Genomic DNA, 17,758 nt, shown 5'->3' with positions numbered 1-17,758 from the left:
TGATTATACTAAACAAAAAATTTGTTGATTCATACCTCGTACAGGCTGATTCTACAAAACATTTTTCTGCGTGATTGAAAACCATTTCCGATCACTTTTTTCCATTGTAATGCAAAAAAAAAATCATTGACAAGACAACATTTTTGGATCAACTTCGGTCCCCTCCACACAAAGAAAAATTACTCTAAATTTAAAAAGATCGTTCGTTGGATTAAAAGTTCGCGTTGGTGAATATTCGTAGAAAGTTCAAACTTTTCAATTTAAAAGTTGGAAAGTTTTTGATACTACCATGCATTTATGGGACAAAATCGTTGTTTTGGTAAAATTATTTTACTTTTAATTGGAAAAGAATCCTTTTATGGCAAGAATACACAATATTTAGCACTACAGGGATAATTTCAGAAAAATGTGCTTGGTTTTTTACATTTATTTAAAAAAAATTAAACAGTATGTTAGAAAAACACTTTTTTTGTATTTAACGTTCTCCACTAGCTTCTGCTTCATACGGTACGCCACCGGTCACTTCGGAATACCCCAGGCTGGACGGTTCCGGATGGAGGCTTCGACGCGCGACAGCAGTGTAACACGATGGTCACGTTTCCGGCCTCAATCAGGACAGTCTTGGAGGAGTTGGCCATTGATTCGGGAAGGGTCGTCGACGTTTCCCGGCTGGAAAGTAAAGTGCCTGAACGGGGAGTTCCCGATCCTGGAAGCGCATCCGGAAGATTGGGTTGATGAGGCCCTCGGAACGGAGTTCGATTTTGAGCACGTAATCCTACTTCGAGAATGACACAGATTTTTTTTGGCTCACTGTCCAGATTCATTCGGCTGAAGCTGCGCCGTCGCGACGTGAGTGTTTGTGGGCGGGAAGTTGCTAAAAGAGATTGAAAGTAAGTGATGTTGGCTAGCCACTGCACACATTCTTAATACTCACCGGTGCTGTAAACCGCCGGCACCGAGTGCAACATCTGCGCTGACCACCTCCGATTATGTAGCTTTTCGTCTTCCTCCTCTTCGTCGGAGGCCCATCGTGAAAATAAACTTTCGCGTACTTGTCCAAAAACCGGAAGTTAATCTTCTTCAACGCAATCTCGTTGTTCACGCAACGCTTCGGCAGCGCCATCTCTCGCCCCAGTCCTCACGCGAATTGACCTTCAACCACCAATCCCGGGCCACCACCACCCAATACAACCGGTGCGAATCCACATTCCTACCTCTCATCCTACAAAAACAAACAAAATCAATCACAAACCCCACAAAACACCCAAGCTTCCTTCTTACGCATTCCGGCCGTGGAACAGCTGCAGTTCCTGCAGGAAGCTGGCCTTGTCCTTTTCGAGCACTCGACCTCGTCCCGCTCCTGCACCACCCTCCTTCAAAGGCATTCCGCTGCTGCTGTTTGGCTCACTAAGGTTTCCGCGTCCGAGTCCTGGCTGCTGCCGCGGTCGGCTTTGCTTTGCGTCCTAGACTCACCAGCAGCACCGGACCCACCAAAGTGTTTGTTTACATTTGCGACTGTACACGGTTACACGAGAACGTCAAAATGAAAGAAATTTTACAGTCGAATTAAAAGTAAAAACTTTTAAACCAGTGAGCATTGAGATTTTCAAAAACTGTAGCAGTAAAAGTTTTCATTTTCAAAACAAGAAAAAAACTTTTAATGTAGCAAATTTTAACAACTTTTTAATTCAAAAGTAAGTTACTTTTGTCATTACCGTAATATTTTTTTGTGTGTCGGAATGAGCTGCCAAGTAGGACCTTTTCTGTACAGAAGGGCCGTGAAGCTAATTTTTTAAACTTGATTTAAAAATTCATTTAAAATCCTTTGAGACAAAGGGTCATTGTATTCAGAAAAATACATTGTTGGAATTCGAGCGAGAAGAAGGAAAGCATTCCTCGCTCGCGAACGAGGGAGAGAACTTGTAGTACTTTTCTCTTCTCGCTCGCGCTCGCATTTTCGTTCGCGTTCTCGCTCTCGCCGCGAGCGCTCGCGAGCGCCTCGTGCTAGACGTTCGTCCCAAGCTAGCAATTTGTGTATCAGGCTTATGAATACGAACCAGGCGATGGTATAGAAGTGTAACTTCAATCGCTGTGTTGTTTTTTGTTCGTTTCTAACACGTTCAACTTCTCGCGAACGGGCAATTCTGGCTCGCGAGAAAGCCCGTTCGCGAGCGGAGGAGAGCACGGGCAATTGGTGAGTTTCTCTCGGCAGCTCGAGACTCGCGGCGAGAACTCGAGAGAGAGAAATTTTTCTCGCGAGAGCCTCGATAATACCAACACTGGAAAAATAAGCTTTATCGTTGAAATTTCAGTAATTTTGGGTAGGATTGAATTCAAACTCTAAACTGATTAGATTTAATCGAGCGTGTAACCTCCCCTTAAAATCCCACCCCTGCTCGAATTCAGCACTTCAGCACAAACGTCAAAACATCTAATCGCCTCTCTCGCGCACACGATGCAGTTGCTGTCAGTCTGTTGGTCTGTCTGTCGTCGGTTTCCGCGAGAGTTCAAGTTGCAGCAGCTGGTTTGGTGAGCGGAGGAGATAGGTCAAAGAAATTTCAAAAGGTAAAGAAATTTCCACCGCGTTCGACGTAAGCAAATAATGGCGTATCGCTACGACGTGTGGAACCGTGAATAATTGTTTCGGCTGCTGGTGTTTGCGCGTTTGCTCCAGCTGTGTCCCGGGTGCGGTTGTTGTGCCTGCAGAAGGTGACGTCGACCGTCCGGATTGACGTTGCAGGTTTCCCCGACGATTTTCACCTTTCGGCAAGGGAGAGAAAACGAACCACTTTCCGTCGTCGCGAGTGCGTGTGTGTGTGCTGCGGACAAGGTGGTTTTTCTATTCGTCGTGCGGAAAGCAGCAGGATTAACTTTGGCCAACCTCGGACGGAACACCTTCCTTCGCCCGTAACAATGACATCGATTGTGGAGAACATCAAGCACTACCAGAAATCTATCGACAGGGCGTTGAACGATGAGAGCAGGGTAAGTGAGTGTGTGTGTTGGGGAAGGGGGAAGCACTTTTTTCATTTTCAACCCAGCTGGTTTCGGGGCTAGAAGAGAAGGGGGAGAGCCAAGTCATATGGTACAGTGTTGAAGAAGAGGGGATTCGCAGACAAACGGGTTGAAACGGGTGCAGAGAGCAGGCAGCAACGCGGGGTTTGATGATAGTGGGAGAATCCACAAATTGTGGTTGGGTGCATGACGAGAAGTAACTGATAGAGAGGGTGCTGCTGCTGGGAAAGCTTAGCTTAGTAGGCTCAAGACTTAAGGTACTATTAGTTGAGTTAAATTTTTGAGAAATTTTAATTTTGCATACAATAAATATTCATGAGTATGCCATATTAAAGTGGCTATTGAATATTTCATTTTTCCAACAAAACCCTTTATTGTAATTCAAGTGTGTTATCTTTCGCTTTTAACTGTATTTACGGCACTACATGTACGAATTGTAGTGAAAATATCATCACTTTGTTTTAGCAAATATATCTAACGGCATTTTCAAGGTTTATATGACGCGGTCTTTGACCAAACATATAACCTTTAAACTGTATATCTGTAATACTGTGACTGTAACTCTATATCATGGCTGTGATTGTGATTGCATGTTGCTATCAGATTTTTTATTTTTATAAAAAATAGTATTCTGCTTCTGAAATCATAACAATCAACACGCTAAACCCTTGAAATAAATAAAAAAGTCAAAGTAGTTATGTCACAGACATAACCGGAATGGCGTAGACTACGTAAAGTTTAGATGTGTGCGTTTGGTGAGAATCAAATCGGGTAGCAAATTGTTTAACTTTCGACACTTTCGAAAAAATGAAATTCTTTGAAATTTTCAATAAGATTAAAAAGATTAATAAACTTTTAGCATTTCTAGGCATGAATCAATACATAATTATTGATTTTGAAGGTAAACGAGAGCATTGGATGAATTTTTGCAAGAATGCTAAGAGCAGATTGGGGGGAGGGCAGAGAGGTTGGGGGCGAGAGCAGCCTCAGAAAGCTGTGCATTCCGTCGCCCCCGAAGACCAAAATTTGTTCCTGAAATTTAAATTGAAATTATTGCAGCTCGCTGCCTCGTCCCCGGTGGAACGAGGGATGAGGGCAACTCTTTCAATAGTTTAGAATTGGACACGATGAACTCTTTCAGAAGCGCTCGCCGCGAATGCGACGAGCTAGTTGGATGTCCTGATTGTTTCACAACCACGGCTTGACCCACGAGACGCTTTTCGGCAGAAGGCAGCAGGCGCGCGCCTCATCTTGTTGATGCCTCGTCCCGGGTGGGACGAGGGACGGGGAGTGAGGCAACTCTGAAGAGTTGGGAAGTCTTCACACCCTACCACGTAAGATCCAAACGGTGCGGCCATCGAGAGGCAACTGGCTGACGGTGACGACGAGAAGGCGATGCGCGCTTCTTTTCCAGTTCTGGTCCCTCTCTCTCCTGCTGCTGCGGCTCTGGGCTGAGCTTTCCTGCTGCTGCTGCTGCCGGTCCGACGTCTGAGACGTGAATGTTGGAATGAAAACTGGCGCACTTTCTTATATATGATTTCGGCCCGCTACTTCCCCTCCTTTTTCGCGACCGACACTCGGTCGCGTTGCTCGGATGATTTTCCCCTCAAAATAGGTACTTGACATTCCCGTCCGTGAGTGGGAAGCGCTCATTTTGCTTGCAAAATCTCTGCATTTTGAAAACATTTTAAAACATTCAATTGTTTCAATAGTAAAACTATTTTGCCAACAATGAAAGTTTTATAGCAAATTGCTGAATAATTTTCGAATCGAATGGAACATAAATCGTGTCGATTCGATTAGAGGGAAGGAAGATATAAGCGTTTGACGGATGACGCAGTAATCCAGGGCCTTCGGCCCGGGTTTTTTGGAATGGCACCCCAGTACCTTCGACAAAGACGTAGTCTACGTCAAAATACAACGATTATAGGAGGAGGAATCTCTTCCAGAACCAGGATCACGGCTCTTCATTCAAGAAAGAATAGAACCAATTGTATGGATGGTTGTCTCCTAAAAAAAAGGTTTGGTTCATTTTGTTTTAAAGTTTTCGAATAAATCTTCAGAAATAATCAGACGTTTATGAGTTCTAGGTTTCCTTAACACCTAAACTCCCAAGCTCGAGAAAAAGGGTGAATTTGTGAGTATGAGCATGGTTGACTGCCAAATGAGTTTCTTCTCCGTTATTGACAGATCAGCTGAACTTAAACAAAGAAACAATAATGATCAGTGGGAGCCAATAATCCGTTCACCGTTTAACCCCTGAAGATCCCAACTTGTTCGTCAATACCGGCGCCCTCCCAAGAAGCCTGCAGTTCTACAAGGGTAGGAATGTTAGTCCAATACTTGAATTTGCAGACTCTTCAGACATAGAATGTGTTGCTCCATTCCTGACGACACCACATGAGACCGTGGAATCCACAGCACCTCATTCAAGCATCACGTGAGTGCTATGCTTCTCTGTTAGTAAGATAAGGTATTGGTATTTCGATGCCTCCCGAGCTACGATGCTATGGGGAGGACTTAACACATATTGAGTGGTTGAGTGTATTTAAAGACCTTTCCAACGGGTCCAAAAATTGAAGATCTGAGATCCCTAAAAATATTTTCGTGTTAACTTTTCAATAGGGCGAATCCGTAGATGTAAACAAGCAGCCTATCCCTTTCTTACTCAACGTGAACTGTCACTAGAGCAAGTGGGATAGACCGTTTGTTTACATCTGCAGATTCGCCCTATTGAAACATTATTAAGATCTCAAATATTTTGATGAAGAAGTTGTTCGGATCTATCATGTGACCCATTATTGGATAGGGACTATCCACAAACCACGTGGACACTTTTTTGGAAATCCATCCATTTCCATCATTTCCATACAAATAAAATCTTTTTTTGTATGGAAAGTGGACAATCGCCCCGTTATCTATAGATTGCTAAAACACCATTTTGATGAATTAAGAATCGGTATTATCGGCTCTGAGAGACCCCATCTACCACGAAATTTAGCACATTTTTACTACACACAAAATTCAGGGATGGAAGATAGAACAGCACCAAAAGCAGTGTTACAACAAGGATATCCATCATGACGAAGAACTTTAAAATTAAACAGCACGTCCCGAAAGGGTGTTTCACCTTCATTTCGCTTCGCGAAATTTTGGATTGCTACCCCGTTGGACCCCTTAGACGAAGTTCTTCGTTTTTATGTTCACAGTTTATCTCCAACTACATACCTATTGTGTTTTCTCAGGTCACTCATTCAGCATTTTCTGATCTTTCAGAATTAATGATGTTACCTGCGGCTAGGATTGATTTTTGCCTTCTTTGTAACTGCTACTACAAATTAGCATTCGACCACAAGCCAACATCCAATTCTAATCCTTTTCCTTTTCTCCTTCCCACATCTTCAGCTGCTGCACTGCATCGCCAAGCTGTACCGGCTGCCTGTTTCCGTCCAGCACCTGCAGGAGACCGGCATCGGCCGAACGGTAAACGGGCTGCGCAAGTACGACGGCGAGGTGGGCGTCGCGGCCAAAGCGCTCGTGTCCAAGTGGAAATCGATGGTAGCGGCCGAGGAGTCCGAGGACGGGGGCGGAGGTGAGCAGCAGTCCGGGGGGAACAACCATTACGACCAGCAGCAGGACGAGGACGACGAGGACGATGAAGGTAAGCGTGGGAGGACGATGCGTGTACGAGTTTGAAGATTGTTACTTTTGTTATTACTTTGACATCACACAATAAAGCGGATTTTTTTTTGGGAATCTGGATGTGTTCTGTTTGTTTGATGCTTGAGAAAAGCAATGCGACCACGGATTTAGCTTTATTTTCCCCTTTCCCAACAGACAACTATGACGAGTCCCGCCTGCAGGTTGACGAGCAGCCCCAGGAGGAAGAGGCTAACGAAGATTCCGATCAGGACATGCACGAAAATCACGAGTCACCGAGGCAGGAAGCGCGGCGGGAAGAGTATCAACAGGTAGAGGAGGAAGAAGAGGAGGAGGTTGAATCTGAGGAGGAGTCTGCGAAGGTTAGCAAACACAAGCAGGAGGAACACAGGAAGAGTTCATCTTCCAAGTCTCGTGATCGTCACGAGAAAGAGTCTACAAATCATCACAGCAGCAGCAGCAGCAAAAGTCACTCGTCGTCGTCCTCGTCGAAGAAAAGTTCCTCCGAAAGGGATAAAAAGGACAAACACAAAAGTGGTAGTGAGCGGAAATCGTCTAGTCAGCAGTCGAGCGGGAAGGAAAGCAGTCACAGTTCGAGCCGGGAAAAGTCGGGCTCGAGTTCTAGCAGCAACAAACATCACTCTAGTACGAAAGTGTCCTCCGGTAAGGAGGATTCGAATGGGTACAAAAAGGAAGAGAGCAAGAAAAGACGTACGGAGGAGCAGGATGATTTGAACAATTCTAAAAAGGTAAAAAAGGATGAATCCAGTGAGAAGAGCAACTCCAAATCAAGCAGTAGAAGTAGCAAATCCTCAAGTAGCAGCAGCAGTAAAGATAAGTCGAAGAAGAGCTCGAGTTCGGAGAAGAAACGAGAATCGTCGTCGAAGGAAAAGTCGCCCCGTTCAGACAATGAGGAAGAGGCGGAGGAAGAAGAAGGTTTGGATAGCTCGGCGGGAGCTAGCTTTGCCGATGCCCTGGCAATGATAGGAATGCCTTCTTCGTCGTCGTCGTCCAAGAAGAAGAGTTCCAGTGATAAGCCCAAAAAATCCTCGAGCAGCAGTATGCCTCCACCGGCAGCCAAAGCAAGATCTGAAAAGTCATCCTCACGCTCATCGAGCAGCAGCAGCAAAAGTTCCCGCCATAAGGGATCGAGCTCGCCGCAAAGCACGGCCAGCAGCAGCGGCTACAGCAGCAGTTCTTCGTCGTCCACCGTGGCCGCTACTGCACCCGCCTCCCTGCTGGATCGCAACGTGGCGCTCGACCCGTTGCCTGAAGCGTCCGAGATTGTTGAAGCCCTCCCGATCATCTCGCCCCACTACAAACCGATGCCGCTGAATCAAACCGTGATGGGATGCGTGTTCGGCAGCACCGCCGGCAAACCGCCAAGGTCACACCTGACCGAGGAGGAAGCCCTGGGACACAGCATGCAGTCGAAGAACCAGCGCACCAAAGTTTACTCCGGCGTCAAGACGTACAACGGCAAGGTGCCAAGTCTGTTTGATTCGTGCATCCGGATGCTGCAGGAAAACATCGACCTGCTGGATGTGACCGGTGGGGTGCCGTTCGATTTGCTCAAGCCGGTGCTGGATCGGGCCTCGCCGGAGCAGTTGATGAACCTGGAGCACTACAATCCCTACCTGATGGAGGACAGCGACGTGTTGTGGGAGCAGCACTGCAGGAGGCAGTTTCGCACGCAGAAGCGCAAGGAGGAGGAGTGCGAGTCGTGGAGGGAGATGTACATGGTAAGATAAATTTGGCCGTTACAGGGAGGGGTCACTCGAATCGTTTTTCCAGTTTTCTCCAGATTGGACCGAGTCATGCAGCCCGGTGGTAACATTGAACGTCATGAACTTGCTCTCTTTAACCATTAACTTTGCGTTGAATTAATGTTGAAAAAGTTGGTCGACGTCGATCATGTTCGTTCTAGGTCAAGGCTAGTATGCAGATCGGAAGGAAAGGGGTCAAGAAACAGCTTTACGAACAGCAGAACAAAGGAGAGGGAGCGATTTCTTGATTTTTTCTTGACCGGTTCCTTCCGAAGTGCGTATACCGCTTTACCCGCGATTGATAACACCGACCAACAAAATTTCTTCGTAGGTTCAACTCGAGAAGTGTTTTAAGTTTGGGGTCCCCAGAAACACGTACACCAAAAATATTTAGACAGTGCCGAACGGGTTTTCTTTAAAATTTGTATGGAGAATTGTATTGTATGCAAGAGCGACCCCCCCCCCCCCTTCCTACAGTTTCCACGTGGTTTACTACCACTCGAAGCAAGTCCGTCCCATATGTAATTTCGACAATTTTGAGTTAACGTTGCAGTTTGGTTCAACATCATGTAAACTATCAGGAAAACTAATAAAAGTTAGTGCCGTAAAACGGGGTGACTTTGATAGGTTTGAGATTTTCCAGAGAATTTTGTAAGGTTTAAAAAGTTAGTTAACTATAATTAAGAAAATGCTGAGGAATTCCAATATTCTCAAAGTGTCATGATTTTCTTAGAGAACATGATTTCGAATCGAAGATTGTAATGCAACTTCGGATTCTTTGGGCATTTTTCCACTAGAAGAAGGTAAAATAAATTGTAAATAATAGATATTATGTGTGTTTGAAACATAATTTAAAAAAAAATCTCCAAAGCATTTTGCAATGCAATACGAATCGCTAATTTTATAAACAAAACTTCTTTTTAGGAATTTCAGGCCAAATTCGTACTTTTTCACAATTTTATCTACCTAATTTATATATGCATCTTCTTTAAAAGCTTATAAAATTTAATTAACTGAATATATAAAAAAAAATATTTTTTTCTCAAAAACTGTATCAGCATTCAGCAACCTTAGTGATGGTATATTTGACGTAAAATAAAATTTGAACATCTTAAATCTAAGTTTAACAAAGTCACCCCGGAATTCAAAATAAGAATTTTCAACGCAACTATTTTTTAATTTTTAATTTTTTAATATTGAAAAACTTTTTTTCAAAAAATGCATGAACTTTGTGTGGCCTATCCCAGTACATGTTTTAAAAATAAAAATCTTGAGACAACCCTTAGCAGTTAGTAAATATTCCGAAAATAAATTGAAATCCTATCAATGTCACCTCAGATTACGGTACTTTATTCTAGAAATCCTAAAAAATCTCACTTTTTCACAAATACTAAAACACGTACTGCCATGTTCGCATAAATGTCCCATATGCAAAAACAGCATGTTGAGAAAAACAGAACAAAGTACTGGATGTTATAGGCTCTTTTGAAAGAGCACACAATTTTGAACCAAACTGCATCAATAACTCAAAAACGATGAAAATGCATATGGGACATTTATGCGAACATGGGCAGCGTAGTCGTATGAATGGGACAATTTTGCCTTGTGTTTTTCTCCTTACATTTCGACGCTGTCGTGCTAACTTGTCGTACGTCGCTTTTTGACGTTCCGAGAAGAACACGTTTTAATGTTTGACCTTGAATGAACAAAAACGGGAGCACGCATTGTAAACAATAACAAACACGTTTTGTTTGGTTGACCATTCTGTGCATTGTCCCGAAGTTGGGTGAATTTCGTTGCTGGAGTCACGAGTTATAACTGAAACTGTTTACGATAGTCGAGCTCGTACTTGTGTCAAACGCGTTCTGACATGAAATCCCTTTGGCCGGTTATCGCATATACATCAATTTTCAGGGTGTGTCAAGATAGCAAAAAATGCACGGGGTTTTCCGTTATCTCTTGATTGAAATCGAATTTTGGGGATCTGTGAAGGTCAAAAGATGAGGCATTGTGAGCTGCACAAAATGGCGTTCTTAACTTAATTTGGCTCAAAACACGTGCGACAAGTTAGCACGACAGCGACGATTTGTGATCAGGGAGCAAAGTTATCCTTTATGACAAACGACAAAGTTTCACACTCAAAATAAACCACACGTTGATGCTACATGAAAAATCACGTAACCACAATTTTCCCCTTTCTATGCCTGTTTTACGTGACACACGTAAAAATAATGTGAAAGCGTACTGGCAAAAAGAATGCTTTCACGTTGAAGTTACGTGAAAAACCATATAGTATTTTTCCACTAGGTTTTTCCATGTAGCTTTTATGTGTTTTGAAATGTAACTTCAACGTGACTCGAGTGGGCCATTCGGCCAAATATCTACGTGATTATTTTAGTGTGAAAATTGAGTGCGTCCAGTTAAGGCGTGCTGTCGGACTTGTGCCCGTAAAAATTGATTGCAATTGCGGTAAGTTGAATTAAGCTTGTATTATTTTATTAATAATTTATAATATTTTTCTTGCAGAAGCCGATCCTTGAAGGCAGCATCTTTTTCTCCGGTGGTCACAGGAATGTAAGCCCCGTTATTTACAATTGTGGCCGATGCTACCGTGGTGTTTGACGCCACCGAAAATATTACGGACATGGTCAGTTCATGCACGCGGTCGTGTTTGGGTTGAACCTTTTCATAGCGTACCGCAAGCCCAAACAGCACGACCATCTACGACAACGATTTCGAAACGGGTTCCCGTGCGACCATGATGGCCAGTGGAATCAGCTAGCTTCGATCGAACATCTTCCTGCTCGGCCACATTAGCGACGTGGCCAAACGCAACGCAGCCGAACTGGAGCAGCACTCAAACGTGGTTCCCTGGACATGTATTTATCGGTGGTGATTTTACACCTGTCCAAGGGACTCTACTACGAGATCACGGTTAAGCACATTGCGCATTGTTGATCGCTGGTGCACAACGATATGATAGTGTCGACATGGTGGAAGGTCACCCGGGATCTTCTTGAATTAGTGGCAAACGGTGAAATCACCCCGAAGAAATTTATAAGTTAATAAAGGAAATGAGTTTCAGCAATTACTCTTTATTTCTTCTTATTCCCATTCGAAAAAATATATTAAATACTACTACCATTAAAATCATATCATGTTTACTACAGCAAGCACGTACACGCAAACCTTATCCGGTGAACATCGGATGCGCATTCGGCTTTGACCATTCGATGTTCATACCTTTGAACATCGAACGTTCAAATTTCGTAAACATCACCAACACATATCAAACCCATTTAAATGTATGTGTGAGCCTCCCTATCGAACTGCTGTCTTCCTCTTCTACTTTGTTTTAATAGCGGAGATTCTTCCTTCTTCACGTTTGACAGTTGGAATTTTTTCTCGCGCAGCTTTTTGTTTTGCCCGGATTAAATCCGCAGTTTTCCGGATCTTCCTCCAAAAGTTCAGGTCCCAGTGTGTTATAGTCAGTAAGTTTTTTGTTTTGTTTTTGGTTTCTGTGAGAGAAATATTATTCATTTTTTTTGCTTTTGTTGACGTTCTTCAACTTTGTGCGCGAAACGCTCGAGGTGCTGTAAGAGTAATTCAACGAGCGCAAAGGGCTACAATTTGCGACGTGATACGAAGGGCCGGCAGGAGGAGGAGCAGGAGCCTGTCACCTCGCGGGTTCGGGATCTTCGCTGCTGATAGTTCCGGCAACCTCCAGTCAGAAGAGATCCAAGCCAGCACGTTCCGACCGAAAGAGGACCCGATTATCAGGAAGGGCGAGGACGGAGGATCGAGGCGATTCGAAGAGTTCAAACGAACGTTCCTTCTTCTTCTTGGTCACCTTGACCGTGTACATCAACTCGTCGGTCTTTCTCCAACTTGCCTGATTCAATTTCGTACAAACCTGGATTTTTTTTCTTCGACCTTTTGTCATGGAGTTTCTTATACGATCCAAATCGGCGGAATGGTGGAGACTGTCGACGGAACGGCGAATCCAAGGAAAATCGTCTCGGCAGTGATACTCGCGTTCCGTCTGTTGGCCACCACTTGCGGCAAACGAAACCCTTTTGTGTCGAAAAGCTCGACTGATCAACCAACGTCGTAGTCCTTTGCCGTTCCGTCGACAGTCTCCACCATTCCGCCGATTTGGATCGTAGAAGGAACTCCATGACAAAAGGTCGAAGAAAAAAATCCAGGTTAGTACGAAGTTGAATCAGGCAAGTTGGAGAAAGACCGACGAGTTGATGTACACGGTCAAGGTGACCAAGAAGAAGAAGGAACGTTCGTTCGAACTCTTCGAATCGCCTCGATCCTCCGTCCTGTAGAAACCTTTTCGAATCGCTCGCACGATCACAAAGTCCACCCCGCAAGTAGGACGATCGCAGCTCATCCGTCGGGTTCACCGCTGACCGAAACCCTCGCCCCGATCGCGGAAAGACTTCAATAGCGGAACTAGTCGGGCCCCGTGATCTGGGTCCGGGTTTTGCCGAACAGCACGACAACGACGACCAAACAACCAACCAATCAAACGGATTCATACACTGTCCTGTTGTTGCGGGTAAAATTGCTAGTGATTTAATTAGAATTTATTCAAAGCAATACATTTTTCCAGGTTCATCGATTTGGCCCTTTCAACATTACCATCATCGAGAGGGTTTCGAGAGGGAAAATTTTTCGCCGGAATCAGTTGCATCCATCAGATCGGAGAAGTCAGTGCTACTCGTGCGAGTCGAATTCATCGACGCGGAAATACTGCTGTTGGGGTGCTTCTCTAACTTCACCAGCGCTTCGAGGAACTGAGCAACGTGTCCGTCGCCATGGCAGAAGCTGCCAGATAAGAGGAAGTCGGTCACCACCGGTAGCTTACGACGTAACTGGTCAATCGAAGTCCCTGCATCATCAGCCGGCAAAGCCATCGCCGCGTTGAGAAATCGAACGCCTTTTCGAAGCGGCACCTGATATCGCACTCAATGAAGCTCGCAGAAATGGGTCCCGTTCAGGTGGTATAATTCGAGTACTAGCCGCTCAAACGCTTTCAGGCGGACCTACCCCAACCAACCCATCCAGATCAATTTACCCGTCTCAGGAGGTGGGTAAGACGACGTATTACACAGCAACATTCTGTTAAACTGCTTCGATACTGCTCAGCGGGGGTGGCCACTTGAGCTCGGCACCAGCTAAAACGATTAATGGTGTCGCTTTTGTTGGCCGCAATACGCCAGAAACGTGATCGACTACCGACGCAAAAAGTCCTGCGTGATCCTGCAAAATCAGATTCTAGACTCGTGATATAAGTGTGTCAAAAAGATGACCAAAAACTAAGATATACTTGGAACTTTGGTAATAATTTGTTAATCAACAGGAAAATTGATTTCTTATGTTACACAACTAATAAAAAAAAAGTTATTTTTTGTTCGTTTCGATGTATTCTCTTTTGGAGGAATATTTATCAAAACAGAGAGTTTATGTTGTTGTTAAACCTTAAATTAAACTAATTCTTTTGTAATTTCAGTTGATTTAGTTTAATTTTTGTTAAACAACAACAAAAATGGTCTGTTTTGATGAATATTTCCTCCATCATTTTGGTTTGCGTCCTAAATATCGATTATATCCATCTGGTGGTGAAAAGCGGTACTATCGCTAATGCAGAGACGTACGGTGGCGCCGCCAGTGTTGGATAGATGAAACCACAAAATTCTGCGTGCGACGACACGCACACATATAAACGAGCTGTCAAATTTTCCAGAAAGCACTTTGAACATCGAATGGTCAATTCGTGTTGCGCATCGAATGCTCATGATCGTTTATGAGCATTCGATGGTCAAAATTTCGGTACCAATGGTCATATAATTCACATTGGCTGTTTTGCGTGTAGAATTAATCAATCGATTCATATAGCTTCTACGTGTGAAACACGTAGAAACAACGTGAAATGATCTGGCCAAGCATATTCCATTTCTACTAGAGCCACCTCGTAGAAGTTACGTGAAAAGTTTAGTGGAAAAATACCACATAGCTTTTCACGTAACTTCGACGTGAGTATTTTTTTGAGTGCAAGTCCGACAGCACGCCTTAACTGGACGCACTCAATTTTCACACTAAAATAATCACGTAGATATTTGGCCGAATGGCCCACTCGAGTCACGTTGAAGTTACATTTCAAAACACATAAAAGCTACATGGAAAAACCTAGTGGAAAAATACTATATGGTTTTTCACGTAACTTCAACGTGAAAGCATTCTTTTTGCCAGTACGCTTTCACATTATTTTTACGTGTGTCACGTAAAACAGGCATAGAAAGGGGAAAATTGTGGTTACGTGATTTTTCATGTAGCATCAACGTGTGGTTTATTTTGAGTGTGGCCAAGCATATTCCATTTCTACTAGAGCCACCTCGTAGAAGTTACGTGAAAAGTTTAGTGGAAAAATACCACATAGCTTTTCACGTAACTTCGACGTGAGTATTTTTTTGAGTGGCACTGAAATCTTTGCTTAGTAGGCGTGGTTGCCTCTTACCCCAGTTGGCTTGAGTTTAATCCCAGTCGACCCCGGTTGGCTTTTCTTAAGACTTTAAATGTGCGAAAGAGGGCGTCCAATTTTCCAGGGTAGAGTCGTAGAGTACGTACATTTGAAATTTCCAAAATATTTTTTTCGAGAAAATCATAAAATTTCACAAATGTTTCATTTTTCAACTTTGAAAATTGGACCATTAGTTGCTGAGATATTGGCATTTGAAAATGTGGAAATGTTTGGAAGAGAAATTAAAAAAACTTCAACTTTCTTGTTTCTTTTGTATTTCAGCAATCAGAGGTCCAATCTTCAATGTCTCTCAGGCAATTTTATAGGAAATTTTCTGAATCTTTCGAAAAAATATTTTCAGGAATGGACAATCATAGACAGTATTTTTATTTAAATGAAAAACGGGGATTTTTCTTTAAAATAAGGTGGCTATATCTTGAAAATAGCGAACTATACCAATAAAAAAAAGTACTTTTCTATTTTAAATTATTTGATAAATTGATTTTTTTGAGATTTTTTTTCGTGTACCTTTTTTTCTGAATAGTCCTCATCACCTACATTGTTTCCGAAGACACCAAATCGATCAGAAAATTCCTTCGAAAGTTACAGATTTTCGAATATTTTTGTATGGACAGCTGCCAAGATTGTGTGGAGCTTTGTATGTGTAAACGAATGACACAAAATGAATTCTTTCGTCATAGGGAAGAACTGCACAAAATTTGAGTAAAAAAAAAAAAGGTCGAAATCGGCCGATTTCTTAGAGCATTGTTCATTTATAAATTTCGACTAAAATGTTATCTATAACAAATATTGTTGAATTACAATTAGGCCAAATTTTCGTCCCGCCACATTTCGAAATTTTCCCAAAAAATCAGGCGGCAAAATACCTAAATAGTTATTGTGTAAAATAGAAATATTCTTGAAAATAATGCTTGAAACTAGGCTATTAAATTTATATTAAACTGTCGGTCTTGGCTTGGGAGCTATTTACTTTCACGTGGAAGCTTTTGTTTCACTCAGTAGGTTCAAATTTGAAACATCTAGGCTCTACAATCGTATATTGGGTCGTTATACGTTAGAAAATAATCGAGTGACCGTTCTACCTGTCACAACCGCGACATAACACACCCAAACTAACAATGGTCCCAATTCCAGCGCTGCTCCGAGGAACGGGACGCCAAGCTGCGTAGCCTTACGCAAAACATCAAAATGTCCCAAGCGGAAAAGGTAGCCCCTGTCCGCAAGACCCAGCTGGCGTACGTGGACAGCGCAGTCAAACCACCTCGCAGCATCATCAGCAAACAGGCCCGCTACGGAACGGACCGCACGCCGGTGGTATCACCGGCGGCACGCGTCGCCGCCCTCAAGAGCGCCTCCTCAAACGTGGCCAAGGCGGGTGACAACCGGCTCAGGGTGGCTCCTGGCGTGAGGGATACTGCCCAAGCAGGTGAGAAATGGCACATTTTTACTTTATTTCTGGAGAAATAACAAATTTACTTTTTATTTGCAGTTTTCCAACCGATGAAGCCGAAAAAGGCTCCCATGATGACGAAGGTGATGAACTCGATCAAGGGCATCAAAGGCTTCCGGCGATAGGCGGCCGAGGTTGACGCGCCGAACCCCAATTGAATATATAAGTTAATTTATTAGTTGCACATTGAAATTATTTAAATTATTTTCCTTCCTTAGCTTTGTTAGCCTTTTTTTCTTTTAATGCCTACAATTTCACTGTAGTAGAACTCACTTTTATCGATTTGATTGTGGCTGAATGTAGAAACAGCTATCTTACCGACTTGTGTTTTAGAATCCATTTTTTTTTTGCTTTTGTCCTTTAGTTGTTTAATTGTATTTGAACATTGTAAATATTTTTTTGTTATGCTGTTCTCCACCCCAGTTGGAGTGGAGATTTCAATTATCAAGACTTTTTTTTCTGAAATAAAGATTTGTAGTCTGAAAGGTGTGTTTTTGTGGTCTTTTTGCATTGCATTATATAAATGCACCAGCTGATAGTCAAGATCTGGGACATAGAACAGGAACCGGAGGAGTGGAAAGAGGAAGTAATATCCACTTTTATCAACGCGGCCTGCAAAGTGCTGTCTCGGACCATCTTCTGTCGTCTGCGGAGCGAGCAAAGGATTTTGTTGATACGTACCAGGCCGGTTTCGCGGAAAAATCATCTTTTTGCTCCGCTTTTTCCAGTCTTTTTTCAGACTGGTGAAATCAACGATGGACGGGGCACGGAGCAGCGTGAAGATCTCGGGTGCGATGTCCGATCCGATCGAATCGCAAAAGGGACTGCGACAAAGCGACGGTATCTCCGGTTTCTGTTTCAACATTGGGCTTGAAGGTGTGATGAGGCGGGCGAGCTTCTAATATAAAAAAATGAAAAATTTAAATAACTTCCCATAGTTTTATCATTTCAATGAAAAAAGTGTTGTAAAATACATTATACATCAGTACAGTTGTTTTGCAACAATTAGTTTAAAAAAATCTAAGCTTCTTCGAACAAAAATTTTTTGCGAAAAAAAAAACTGCGGTGCTGTTTATTGTAACTTTACCAACCTTTTTGCCTTCCTCACCTCAATGAGGAAAGGCTATAAAATCACTCGAAGAATGAACTTCTTTATTCGACCTCGTAGACCTGCCGGGACCGTGGTGTAGGGGTAAGCGTGATTGCCTCTCACCCAGTCGGCCTGGGTTCGATCCCAGAAGGTCCCGGTGGCATTTTTCGAGACGAGATTTGTCTGATCACGCCTTCCGTCGGACGGGAAGTAAATGTTGGCCCCGG

General features: G+C 43.3%; 1 protein-coding gene across 1 annotated transcript; it reads left to right on the top strand.

Moving 5' to 3' along the window:
- The first annotated feature begins 2,470 nt into the window (after positions 1 to 2,470).
- LOC120417204 (transcription elongation factor B polypeptide 3) lies at positions 2,471 to 16,930 on the top strand. Its single transcript, XM_039579170.2, has 5 exons — positions 2,471 to 2,985; positions 6,421 to 6,676; positions 6,853 to 8,417; positions 16,126 to 16,417; positions 16,481 to 16,930. Exons 1-5 carry the CDS (start codon positions 2,914 to 2,916, stop codon positions 16,564 to 16,566), a joined length of 2,271 nt encoding a protein of 756 aa, XP_039435104.1. The 5' UTR covers positions 2,471 to 2,913; the 3' UTR covers positions 16,567 to 16,930.
- The last annotated feature ends 828 nt before the right edge of the window (positions 16,931 to 17,758 follow it).

The sequence above is a fragment of the Culex pipiens genome, chromosome 1 (genome assembly GCF_016801865.2).
Source record: "Culex pipiens pallens isolate TS chromosome 1, TS_CPP_V2, whole genome shotgun sequence".
NCBI classification, from domain to species: domain Eukaryota; kingdom Metazoa; phylum Arthropoda; class Insecta; order Diptera; family Culicidae; genus Culex; species Culex pipiens.
This window is presented reverse-complemented; position numbering and strand designations above follow the sequence as displayed.

Coding starts and splice junctions, on each gene's coding strand:
- LOC120417204 (XM_039579170.2), top strand. CDS start 2,914: ATGACATCGATTGTGGAGAACATCAAGCACTACCAGAAATCTATCGAC. Junction 2,986..6,420: donor CGTTGAACGATGAGAGCAGG/GTAAGTGAGTGT, acceptor CCACATCTTCAG/CTGCTGCACTGCATCGCCAA. Junction 8,418..16,125: donor CGTGGAGGGAGATGTACATG/GTAAGATAAATT, acceptor TCCCAATTCCAG/CGCTGCTCCGAGGAACGGGA.